This window comes from Crocodylus porosus, unplaced genomic scaffold (assembly GCF_001723895.1).
Source record: "Crocodylus porosus isolate Cpor-Errol unplaced genomic scaffold, CroPor_comp1, whole genome shotgun sequence".
NCBI classification, from domain to species: domain Eukaryota; kingdom Metazoa; phylum Chordata; order Crocodylia; family Crocodylidae; genus Crocodylus; species Crocodylus porosus.
This window is the reverse complement of record NW_017728937.1, coordinates 6,627,508-6,640,837: the sequence shown is the minus strand read 5'-3', so window position 1 is coordinate 6,640,837 and position 13,330 is coordinate 6,627,508. Positions and strand designations below refer to the sequence as shown.

Sequence of the window (13,330 nt, the reverse complement as noted above, 5' to 3'; positions counted from 1 at the left end):
AGGGTGCTTGCTTCTTCCTGGTTCCGTTGCCCAAGCCGGTCCTTGCCCAAATAAGGGCCGCTAGTGATGGAGAGTGAGGCTGGCATCATTCACAAATGTGTGCGTACCACCCACCGTGCAAAAGAAGATCAGGCAGCCCAGTGCATCGTCCGCAATAAAGACCTGAGATTAGGCTGGGATGATGGGGCAACATCCTTCTCTAGCCGCCCCCCAAAACACCGGTCCCTCTCACCCAGGGGACACCTCTGAACAAGTCTGAGCGGGTGCTGCCTGACCAGAAGCTCAGCTGACGCGTGCCAGTTTGCCCGCCAGTGCCCCCCGGGCCTGTGCACTAGGTATATAGCACCGAATAAGGAACAATGAGTTTGGGCTGGGATTACAGCTGAAAATCACCCCAGATCTCGTGTCTCCACCATCAGGGGACTCGCCCAAAGAAGCGTGGGCAGAGTCCCACCCAACCCAATGCTCAGTTTCAGAGTGCCAGCCTGACAACTGCCAGCCCCTCAGGCCTGTGTAATAAATACATTGCCCCAAATAAGGAGCTTGGTTTTGGATGGGATTGAGGCAAAATCCTTTTGGGGTCACTCCAAAACACACATCACCACCTCCAGCAGACTTGTGATAAAACCTGGGAACAGCATTTCCCAACCTGAAGCTTGGTTTTTATGTACCCACCTGCCAACTGCCAGCCCTTAACCTGTCTCCTATTGACATTGTTATGCACAGGCATCAGCTCCATGGGTGCTCCGGGGCTCAAGCACCCGCCACCAAAAATGAGTGGGTGCTCAGCATCCACAGAGCCACTTGCAGATGTTAAAAATTAAAAAAAACCACCCAAAACAAAACATGTTTTGCAGGAGAAAGCAGCATGTGACTGCAATTGGGCTCTGCAGCATCTATAAAGATCGGGTGCTTCAGCGGGGCTTTGTGGTGCTTTTAGCTAAAGCTGATTCAATCAGCTATTAGACAAAAGTGCCAAAAAAGCCCCATTAAAGCACCCAATCTTTCCAGATGCTGCAGAGCATGGTAGAAGTAATGCACTGCCTCTGCTGGGCATATGTGGGGCTTGGCACAGGATCATGCTTCAGATATGGGTGGAATGTGTGCTAATAAGCCATTTTCTCAGACTTTTTGCAGAAAAACAAGTTACATAAGACTGATATAGCTTGTTTGCAGGTGTGTTAACTCCCTGAACGCACTCCCTGAATGCACTCATGCCAGAACTAGGTCTGGCAGGCCTAATGGACCATTTCAGTCCTGTCAAGCATCAAGAGGCTGAACTGTCTCCACAGGATGACTTGGGCCATCTTTCAGGATCTCCTGGAGCAGCTCTACCCACACATGGAGCAACAGGACACCACCATGTAGCCACCTCTCCCTGAGGACACCCGGCTGGCCATTGCCCTGCTCAAGCTGGCCACGCCCACCAGCCACTGCTACCTTGGCCACCTCTTCAGCGTGAGCAAGGAGACCCGGGAGGACATGCAGTGCCTTCCAGGTTGTGCTGTGACACACCATGCTCCAGGTGCACGACTCCCTGGCAGTGGTGATGGGGTTCTGCACCCTGGGCTTCCCCCAGTGCATCAGGGCCATGGAAGGGACCCATCTCCCTGTCACCTGCCTGCCCCACAGCAACTGCCCCTACTACAGCCAGCTGGGCTTCCAACATTGCCCAAGTCATTGTCACAGCTTGCATGCTACATAACATCTGCTGAGGCAAGGCTGGCAGGCAGGGGGCTCACCCCAGAGCAATGGCAGGTGCTGCTCTGCTGGTGCTCCCATCTCCCCCTCCTGCAGCTGGTGGGCCAGGTCAGCAAGGCCTGCATGCTGTCCTGGCCCTGCTGCAGGCAGCTTCTGTTCTGCAACTGTATAGTGCTAGGGCAAGTGGCAGGGCTGATCACAGGAGAGGGGGATGAGGGGCCTCATCCGAAGCCGCTGATGACCCTGACACAGCATCCCATCTGTCAACTGGTACCTCTCCCCCACATGTAGCTGCAAGGCCTACAGTGCCAGGAGAAAGATGTTGTTTATGAGTTTGCAACATTTCTGAAATAAGATGCTCTGTACCAAGGGCCTGTGCGCTTCCAGGCGTCAGATCAGAAGTTGTGTGTTCATGGGTGCCCATGGACCATGGTAAGTTGGCTAGGCAGGCCCTGACCCAGGTGGTCACTGGCCAAGCCCCCCATACTCACTTGCTCCCCAGAGGCAGGTGGGCCACTGGCTGCTGGCTGCAGGGAGCCTGCCTCCCCCACCTTGTTCTTAAGATGGGCCAGGCCTGGCTCCTGGCAATACCTGCTGCCATGGCTCCAAAGCCACTGGCTCACCTTCTCCTCCTGCAGGCTAGACTGTCTCCTGTGCTGCCACCAAACCCTGGGTGCAGAGGGCGGGGGGCTACCAGTCAACTGGGACACAGAGCTGCTGGTGCCCCTACCCTTCCATCAGAGAGCCTCTTTGGGGAGATGCCCTGGGGCCAACACCCCCCCTCCACACACACACTGGCGTTGCACCCTGAGTGTGCCCCTACTGAGTGTCCCAGGTGCACCACAAGGAGCTGTTTGTGTGGACTGGGGCTGCCTTACCCAGTACGCCCTGCTGCTGCTGCTGGCCATGATGCCCTGAGTACACCTGTGAACCTGTCACAGGACCCTGAATGCAAGCTTGCCCTGCCCTTCAACCTCTGGTGCCACCTGGGGGGCTACCTGTGGCTGCACTACATGTCCCTGTCCCCTGCAGCCGAGGAGGACATCACAGCTGGCATCAGCACATTCCTCGCTGTGTGAGAGGCCCATACTAACTACAGGGGCACAGGTTGCTCAGTAAAGTTTTGCACTGTCTCCAGCCTCCCTGTGTGCTGTGGACTGTTCCTACTAGGATTCTTTTTGCCAGAACCCACCAAGGATTGACACAACCCCTCATTTGATTTGGTAGCAGGTGAACTTTTAATAGTGAACTTTTAATAGCAATCCTTAATATTTATTATAGGTTTCCTTCCCATAATACGACCTGGCAAGCAGTTCCTTAGGCGTTACAACAGTGACCTTCAGTAGTACCGGCTTCAGATCCTCTGCTGGGTATATGGGATGTTAATTTCTGCATTCCTCATTGTTCGAACAAGAATTCCAAGGATGCTCCTGTCTCCCCAGGGTGGCAACACAGAATACACGTTCCTTTGTTTGTCCATCACTTCTGTAATTTTTATCATCCCAAATTGTCCAATCCCCTGGCTCTGTGCCAAGCATTCTTTATATGGTGGACCAATTCCCTGGCATTGTGTCAGCCACATTCCTTAAAGGGAAACTGTTGTGCCTTGATTGCCTAGTGCCCAATCACAGCACTCACATCTCCCAGTGCCACAGAAGGTGCTCTGTTCAATTTTGTTGCTTAGATCTGGGAAGGCCTGGACTATGACTAAAAGCTTACCAAGTGGCTGTGGCAGGTGTGCCTGGCACCATGAGTCAGTGCCCACTGGCAGTGAAGATGATCAGCTCCTGGCAGTGTACTGGGGAGCAGCAGAGGCTCTGGGTGACTGTGTGGGGGCCCCCTCCAGGGAGGAGTTGGAGTTGCTGGCAGCCGGTGGTGCCATGGCCAGCTTAGCCTTGTGGGTGGGGCTGAACATGAGGAGCTGGTGGGGCAGATGATGGCCTAAGCTCCCAGAGCTGCCTGAGGAGGCCATGGGTGAGGAACTTGGTGGGATAGGCTCCTGGTGGGATAGGCTCCTGGCGGCCTGAAAGGCCTTCCCCTGATGATGTGTCACCATGGGTGCTGGGCCACCGTGGAGGCTTGGGCAGGCTGCCCATGCTGGAGTAGACAGCATGGCTCAGGCCAGGGTCCCAGGGTGCGAAGATATCATCCAGCTTCTGCATAAAGGGCTTAGACTCGCAAGCAGTCCCCAACCAGTGGTTGTGGTTGATGACTGTGACCTACTGAGCCTGTAAGGCCTTGACCTTTGTGTGGCACTGGTGCCCATTGTGCCCATGCTCTCGATGTGGCCAGACAGCCTCTCATAAATGTGTGCATTGGAGTGCCTGCTCTGCACAAACTGGGTGAGGATCTCTGCCTTGCCCCACAGCACACTGAGGTCTGCAGTCTCCTCCTGGGACCAGCTGAGGCATCAGGAGGTAGAGCATGGTGTTGGGGAGAATGCCAGCATGGTTCCTTTAATGGCCTCCACATGGCAGTCCCAGTGCTGATGGGCCTGGGCAGATGCCTGCAGCACCCAATGCAGGGGCATGGTGCAGGACAGGCAGGCATGAGGCAAGGGTGTGCTGGGCACCAGCAGCAGGGTCTGGGCATATTGCTGTGGTGGGCTGGGGCCAGGTGGAACAGGACCCAGTGGCTGGCTGCAGAAGTCCCAGGGCACTGCTGGGCCTAGCAGGTGCCTGCAGCACCCAGAGCAGTGGAATGGCATGGGCCTGGCAGCTGTGTGGCTCTGTGGTGCCAGGAACCGGCAGCAGCACGCACTGGGATCACACAGTAGGTGTTGGGGATTGGGCAGCAGCAGAGGTGGACAGCAGTACATGATGGGGATCAGGCAGCCGTGCAGGTTGGGAATCAGGTCAGGGGGCAGGCAAATGGGGAGCCACTGGTGAGCTGTGGATCAGGGGACAGGTGGCAGGGCACAGGCATGGGGGGCAGGTGACAGGGGAACAAGGGGCAGGGGTCAGACTGCCTGCCTCCCCCTCCTCCCTACAGTTGAGGACAGATTTAGGACAATCTTCCGATAATTAGATTCTATACATGGAAAATTACGGCAAATTATAATATGTTATAATTTTCCATGTATGGAATCTGCCTATTTAGGGTGGTCATCCTATATTCAAAGACATCTTGGATTCAGGTAAATAAGGTATTAAGTGCAACAATAAATTATTATTATCAATACATACTTTTCCATCCAATAACAGAAGATAGAGGATAGATGAGAACAGATGAGAACTGAAAATCACAGTATTAGCACCAGTAGGCATCTATCTCATAATGAGACAATAGAATTATGCCATGTGAGACATCAACTCACTGAAAGTAATACTTGCTTGAAACATAAAGTGAAGCTGGAGTGACCTCTCCAGGGTGCAAAAGCCTGGGCAGTGTATATGGTGACACAGAGCTGCCAATGCCTGTTATCTCCCTCAGCCTTGACAGTTTAATCTAAAGGAAGGGTAGGTGTCAGTAGGGTTGGAACCAGATTGGCTGTCGAAGCAAAGCAGCTCATCCAGTTGTCTGTCTATTGGAGCTCCACTCCTAGACCGGCTGCCAATTAGGGTTAAAGAGCTCAGTCTATCCAGTCTATAGACTTCAGTTTCATAATTTTTTGTCAGCATTTCCTCTGCTAAGGGTAAGATTAGTACCCCCACTCTAAGGTATTCAACTGCACAAAGCCATTGGCACCCTAGAGGTTGCCAGCCAGGTTATTTAAGTGCCATTCAGTGCTCAGTGATAACAGTCACGGGTAGTTCCATCTATTTGTAAGTTACAGTATCAGGCAAACCTGACCTGACCTGTATTAGCACCAGTACAGTGTACTAAGTACGTGAGACTTTGGTATGTATTTAATTTTGTGTGTGTGTGTGCCCTTCCTGACATCCTTATTGCTCCTTGGTGCATTTTCCTTTCCAAGAGCTTTGGAGAACTCTTCTTCAGTTGCTGGTATATCTCCACATCCTATTTTTTTTAATTTTAAAATTCCAGCGTAATGCCAGCTCTCAGTCTCACCAGGTTTGTGTCGCCAGTATGTCATGTTACCCCAACTACCTTGTACTTGCAGTGAGAAAACCTTTGTTTTAGTAAACTGATAAATTTGCGAATGTCTGACGTTCTCTGATGAATTAATCAGGGATGGTGACATGTTTTAACTAGCAACATACCCCTGACTTAAATACAAGAGACCTAAATACAGGACACAAGAAACGGATTTTGGGGGCAAGGGAATAGGGCACTACCATCTCTGAAAAGCCAGCAACTGGCATTTGAGAAGGCATGGTTCAGTAATTTGATACAGAGCTAGATACGCATATAGGTTTATTTTAATTGATTTAATGTCATTACAGCTTCAACAGAACTCTCACACTACCAACTTACTTAATGTCATGTACAGAAATCTCTGGTGGAAAAAGCCAAGGATCAAATGCAGCCTGGAAAGTCTACTTCAGGAAAGGTGTGGTTTGGGGTAACATGAAAAGGATTTTTTTTCTGGAAATCCCAGCCCAACCTTAACCCCTTATTTAGTGTTGATTATACAGCACACAACCCTGTAGGGCAAGGGTGGGCAAAGTACAGCCCATGGGCCGGATCTGGCCCGCGAGGCCCCTACAAATTTTAGAAAATTAATATTTCTCTGACAGGAACCAAGGGCAGTAGGACCCAGGGGAAGCCTGACAGGCTCCCACAACAGCAGGGCCTGCTCAGCCCTGCCTCCCCAGCTGGAGGGCCCAGCAGGGGCTTCTGGGGTGGGACCACATAGCTGCCCCGCTGGAACTGCAGGTAAGGGGGAAGCCCGGGGGAGGGGAAGGAGCCTAGGGAAAAGAGGCCTGGGGAAAAGCTGAGCACAACAGTGCGGGGAAAGTGGCCCCTCACCCATCCTGTGGCCCACAACCTGCACTGCAGCTGCTTGCAGCCCACATGGGGCTGTCTGTGCCTGCTCTGGACAGCTCTATGTGGGCTAAGAGCAGCTGCAGCAGGGAGCACCACCCACACCGCAGCGGAGGGGCTGTTTTTCCTGCCCAACATTCAACTTTTCCCCGGGTTCCTTCCCAGCATGGAGGAAAGCGGCCCTTCCCCGCCCCATAGCCGGTGCTCCCTGCTGTAGCTGCTCACAGCCTGAGCAGGGCTTTACTAAGCAGGCACAGGCAGCCCCAGGTGGGCTGCAAGCGGCTGCAGTGTGGGGTGCCAGCTACAGAGCAGGAGAGGGGCTGCTTTCGCCACCCCCTGCGCTCAGCACGACCTTGTAACCCGGCCCCATTGCCAGCCTGGGCCCCATGTGGCTCCAGGCTCACCTGTCGGGGCTGTGCGTGGCAACAGCAGCTGCATCCCCCCTGCTTGCTGCTCCGGGCAGTGTTTGCCACCGCTGTTTGCGGGCTGCCCAGTGCAGCACGCAGGGGGATCGCAGCTGCTGCCACTGTGTGCAGCCGCAATGAGCGAGCCTGGAGCTGGGTTACAAGCTAGTGCTGAGCGTGGGGAAAAGCAGCCCCTCACTTGCAGCCTACATGGCACTCCCTGTGCTTGCTCAGGACAGCCCCGTGTGGGCTGTCCTGACCATGGGGCTGGCAAGGGGCTGCTTTTCCCCACGCTCAGCACCAGCTTCTTCCCTGCCAGCAAGAAGGGGTCAGGGCTGTGCACTGCCCCCTGCCTGTACCGCAGGGCTGGGGGGCACTGGGAGTGAGCAGGTGCAGGAGCCAGCAGGAGCACAGGGCCCGCACCGGTGTCCTGGGTCCAGTGCTGGTGGGGCCCAGAGCAGGGTGGCAGGAGTGCAGGGTCCTGGCCAGCAGGGGCTCTATGGAGCTGGACCAGCTCCCCCCTTTCCCTGCTGGTGCAGGCCAGCCTGGCTCCACAGACCCCTGCCAGCCTATGCCTCACTTTGAGCCCCACCAGTGCTGGCCTGGGGACATGGGACCAATGTCCCAATGTCTTGGGACCAAAGACATTGGGACATTAGTCCCAAGATGGTGACCAGGGGGCAGGACACCTGTCAAGGAGTGAGGCTACCCATGCAGCCCTCAGCCTGCCAAAACTGAATAAGTGGCCCTCCGCCTGAAATAATCGCCCACTCCTACTGTAGGGGCTTTCACTTAGGTGACTGGCATACAAAAACCAAAGCTTCCAATCAGGCACCTTCTTGCCAAGACTTATGCAGATCCCCTGGTCAGGACAATGTTTGGCTTGGGAGTTTTGCTCCATAATCCCAGCCCCAAATAAGACTCTTATTTAGAGCAATGTACCTACATGCAGGTATTGTGGGGCAATTGTCAGGTGTCAAGCTGGCACTCAAAAACTGAGCATCAGGCCAAGCAGGGACCTGCCCAGACTTCTTTCAGAGAATTTCTAGGTGGTGGAGCGGAGTGTTTTGAGGCAATCCAAAAAGGATTTTGCCCCATAATCCCAGCCCCAAATCAGCTCCTTATTTTCAGGAGCATACATAGCACACAAATCTGGTGAGGGGTGGGACTGTCAGTTAACAGGTTGGCATACAAAAACCAAAGTTTGGGTTGGACCAGACTGTACCCAGATTGCTCTGGGAGAGTCCCCCAGTGGTGGGGAACGCATGTTCTGGGATGAGTTAATAAGCATTTCCAGTTGTAATACTGGCCCAAACCCAGCTCTTTATTTAGGTCAGAGGCCTGTCAGTAGCTAGCCTGGCACACACAAGTGGAGCTTTGGGGTGGGCAGGGGCCTGCACAAGCTTTTTTAGGAGACCCCGATGGCAGGGATGTGTGTTGTGGGCTGACCCAAAGAGGATTTCCACCAGGACTCCCAGCCCAAATCCAGCTCCTTATCCAGGGTTCTGTACAGAGCACACAGGCCCAAGGAGCCAGAGTTGGCAACCTGGCACTCACAAACCAAGGTTTGGATTGAGGACTCTTGATAAAGTCTTCTTTAGGAGTCTGCGGATGGTAAGAATGTGCATTTTGGGTGACCTGAAAAGGATTTCCAGCCATAATCCTGGCCCAAACCCAGACTGTTATTTAAGCCTGGTAGACTGTCAGTTTTCAAGCTGGCATTCACAAACTGAGTTTTAAGTCAGGGAGGGGGCCTACCCAGGCTTCTTCAGGAGAGTCCCCCAGTGGCAGAGACTTATATTTTGCGGTTACCTGAAAGGAGTTTCCACCCATAATCCCAGCCCAAACCCAGCTCCTAATACAGGTCTGGGGGCCCATGAAATGGCAGCCTGGCACTCACAATCTGAGCTTTGGGTCAAGCCAGACTCTGTTCAGGCTTCTTCAAGAGAGTCCCCTGATGGCAGGGAAGTTTGTTTTGGCATGACCCAAAAAGGATTTCCACCTGGACTCCCAGCCCAAACCCAGCTCCTTATTTAGGGTTCTGTACAGAGCACACAGGCCCAGGGACCTGGAAGTTGGCAGCCTAGCTCTCATAAACTGAGCTTCAGGTCAGACAGGACTCTTCATGGTCCTCTTTGGGAGAGTAGCTGTAATCCCAACTCAAACCCAGATCCCTATTTTAAACCCAGGAGCCTGTCAATTTTCAGGTTGCCATATAGAAACTTAGCTTTGGGTTGGGTAGGGGCCTGCCCAGGCTTCTCTCCAGGAGAATCTCCCCCCTGCCCCCCCCATGGTGAAGACTTGCATTTTGGGGTAGAAAAGGATTTTGCCCCATAATCCCAGTCTAAATTCAAGGTTATGCATTTGATGCATGATATTTTTAGGGCTGTCAATTGTGATTAATGCGTTAACACATTAATTGTGCATGTGGCTTTAGAGTCTGTACCCAGGCTCCACTCCACTACCATCAATGCAACCTCTGGGGCACCCCGTGGGGTAGTGGGGGGAACACAGAGGACCGCATGGCAGCCCAGGTATGGGCTCCAGGTGGCTGCAGTGGGGGGAAGAGGGTTGTACAGACAGACAAGCAACCACAGCCTGCAGGCGGCCAGGAATGCAGCCAGATGGTGTGTGGAGCAGTGCCCAGCAAGTAAATCTGTGGAAGGGAAAGGGCATGGGGGAGGGAAGGGGCAGGGGCGAAGATAGATTGAGGCTCCCACAGTGAGGGAGGGAGTGGAGCAGAGGCAGGGGCAGGGGTGAATGAGGCCCCAAGGCAGGTCAAGTTGGAGCCATGGCTCATCCAGGGGAATGGGGAGGGCTCCCACCGTGCACCCCCAGGGGAGGCATGGGGAACACATGCCCCCCAGATTTGTGTGCGGGGCGGAGATAGCCTGCCACTGTGGGCCAGGGCACTGTGCCTCACTGCCTTTGCCCCAGGAACCGAACGCTGGCTGCGCTGTGCATCCCCCGCCTGCCCAGCGGCAGGAGGCACAGGCAAGGCGTTGCATGGCTCCTGGGGCAAAGGCAGCAGGACACAGAGCCCCAGCTTGCAGCAGCAGCCCACCTCTGCCCTGTACACAAATCTGGGGGGCATGCGCCCTCCATGCTCCCCCGGGGACACATCCAGCAGCAGGAGTTCCCCCCCGCCCCAATGAGCTGCAGCTCCATCTCATAACCCACCCTAGCCCCAGGGCCCCATTCACCCCGTCCCATCCCACTTCCTCCCACACTGTGGATCTGCCCCCTGCCCCAATGCCCAAGTCACAGCGCAGCTGCTGCCTTTCACTCCTGACTCACAGTACCCCACCATCCTGCCAGGGCATGTGGGAACCTCCCTCCCTAGGCTCCAACCTGCCTCCCCTCCACACACCTCACACCCATACAAAGTACCTGCATAATTTTGCATAACTGAGTGTTCACATAATTTTGAATGTTTAGCTGTGCAATTAAAATCATGATTAATTTCAATTAATTTTTTTTAATCACACAACTAATCACAATCAAGTTTTTTAATAGTTTGACAGCCCTAATCATTTTACATTTTTATTAGTACATTTTGATGACATCCTGACTCTTTAGCTTATGTAATTTATTACTAACAATCTTTGTGGAAGGATTAGATTGGAAAAAGGAATTGGGACCTGGGAATAAGGAACCAACTTTAAGCTTATCTATCACCATGGGTCAGGTCTCCCTCAGACAGAAGTTTGCTTTGGGCCTGCCAGTGTAGTCTTAGCAACCTGCAGACATTAGATGGAGAACACACGTTCTGATGTTCATCAGTGACTCCTCCACCCATGCCTCGAGAAGCTAATGGGGGTTATGTTAAACACTAGCTTTTTGCAACACCCGTAAGTGATTTTCTGCCTTGACAGTTCAGTAGAACAGTGAACCCTTTTTCTCCCTTCAAGAGAGAAAGAACAAAGTGGGCAGAAACAGACTTGGGGAATTCTTTACACTCTTGTCCCCCTGGCTGACATTGTATGCTAGAATTATACAGTTTCCATTTTCCTGTTTCCTTCTGCTCAGGTTTTAGAAACAGGAAGTGAAAGACTGATGAGCTTGCAGTAGCAGGTGGAACTAATCAGTTAACACAAGGCTGAAAAAACACTTATGATGTGGATGACTATTTCTTATGATCTGGCTTGGGGCATATTCAGCTCCAATATTTTATAGGCCAAGGGTACAGGCACAGGCTGAGTTTTGGGAACCGCTGTTCTCCGAAAGCAGATTCATACAAGGCAAAAGGCTAGTTTTCCAAAGCTCCACATGTGACTAACTAAAAAATACACAAAAAAAAAAGTCCAGATGGAGCAAGTAAATGCAGCAATCTACTCTCAAATGAAAGCCAACAACCATCACTCCACTGCTAACAAGGATACCCAGGCATGGCCAGAAGCCCATTCACAACTACTTTAACATATCTAGGAATCCAGCAAGGTCTCTCCAAAAAAAAGTAGTCTGCCTGCCCAGACCAAATCCTCCTCAGCTAGGAAGTTTGCATGGATGAAGGCTGGAGAAGCCAGAATGCCACTCTGCCCTGCTCAGCCCAAAGGTTTCCAGCAGCTTTCTTACACCACGTCTGACCAGACTAAGCCTGTCATGCCACCCCTGTAGCAAAGGACAAGCATACACAGGTTGAGAAGTATAAAAAGGGATTTTATTAATGTCTATGTACAAATATACAAAACCAAAATGTAGAGAAATACACATAGCTGGAAATCCCAATCTTTCAGCTTGAAAGAATGACTTGTTACCTAATTCTGACCAAATGTAGGAGGAGTTGGGAAGAGCTGAAGGACTGGGGGCAAGGGGATTCTTTAACGCAGACAAAATGCTACTTTAGCTGAAACAATCAAACTGGCAAAGACAGAAGGAACTGGGACCTGAACTGGAAGAAGACTAAAGAGAAAACAACCGCAAATGATTTTCCAGGAGCAGCTCCCAGTACCAAAGACTCACAGGGTGACACCTGTGGGCAGATGAATGCACCAAACACATCCAGGGACTGATTGGCTTGTATCCCCTGGGCAGAGTGGACAGGTCTATTCACTCATATCAATGGACAGCAAGAACTGTGCTAGCACAGCACTTGCAGACAAGCATGAGAAGAAACTCAGGGCTTACTGAACATTCTGAGGGTCCAAGGACAGCCATGGCCCCTGCCCATTTCTAACGGGGCCAGCATGCACATCTTGTTGGACCCAGTCTATGCAGGCACAGCAAGGCTGCAGCCCTGGCACACACTAGACATGACAACTATAGAGGGACATCCTAGAGAGCCAAGTGTAAAACACAAGGAAGATCAGCCTTCTCCTTGGAAGGTTCTGACTTGACTGCCCCATAAATTAAGTGCAGCCACAAATTAGACCCATGCCCAGCTCTGCCCAATTTTGTCATTACCAATTAAACTGCTAGAACCCATCCACTTTGCCCAGTAAAACACCTCAACAGGCCTTTCTCAGCCATCTCCACTCTGCTTCACAGGAGACTCTCTAGGTCATGCAATGCCTGCATCAGCCCATTCAACCGAAACAGAATATCCCAAATGATTACAATTTATTGGACAACGGTCACTTTGGTAAAAAAAAAAAAAAAAAAAAAAAAAAAAAAGTTCTAAACTGTACAGTGGTAAATGCGATACTGTTGGAGAGATCATGTATTTGATGTAGTTTTTCTCCGCTTGAGCCGTGCCCGCCAGTCCTCCGGCAGAGCCTCAAAGTTGGCATTTCTCTCTGCCATGCCACTGTAGGGAAACGAGAGAACATAAGTCTCTTGCAGGTCAGAAACACAAGCTTGGGGTAGTCCCTATAGAACCAGCTCTAAGCTCAGCAGAGTACAGAGCCAGTCTGTGACAGGACAGGCATATAGAACCAGGCTCTTGCTTGCATTCAGAATGCAGGAAAGAGATACAAAGGCACCTCAAAATGTGACAAAGCTCCCTTCTTGTCCCTGGATATCCTACCCCCCTCCCCACTGCACCATTCAGAGTCTGCCTCTTGGGGCAAGCCTGTGCATTAGGCACACATACAGAAAGAACTGCATAAGGGATGGCTATATAGTGCCCAAGCCCTCACCCACTGTAGGGGTCAGGCACATGGGCCCACACACACACAGGCCAAAGTCAACTGCTAGAGACTTTCAGGACTGTGTAGCATCAGACTCCTCCACACCTGGCTCTGTTGGGCCACTTGAGGGTTGCTCTGTAACAAATCCTGCCACCCTTCTTTGATGCTCTTCACTTGATTCATCAGTGATAAATAGACCATGACGTCATTCTCCCCTTGTACTCGGCCTTGGTGAGGCCACAGCTGGAGTACTGCATCCAGTTTTGGGCT

General features: G+C 52.2%; 1 protein-coding gene across 3 annotated transcripts in view; it reads right to left on the bottom strand.

Annotated features, from left to right (window-relative positions):
- Positions 1-11,630: 11,630 nt before the first annotated feature.
- FNBP4 (formin binding protein 4) overlaps positions 11,631-13,330 on the bottom strand; it is a 26,294-nt gene continuing 24,594 nt past the window's right edge. For all 3 annotated transcript variants that reach the window (XM_019547379.1, XM_019547377.1, XM_019547376.1), the window contains one exon: positions 11,631-12,738. In XM_019547379.1, coding sequence (XP_019402924.1) covers positions 12,648-12,738 — 91 coding nt within the window. In that variant the 3' untranslated portion in view covers positions 11,631-12,647. The remainder of the gene's footprint in view (positions 12,739-13,330) is intronic.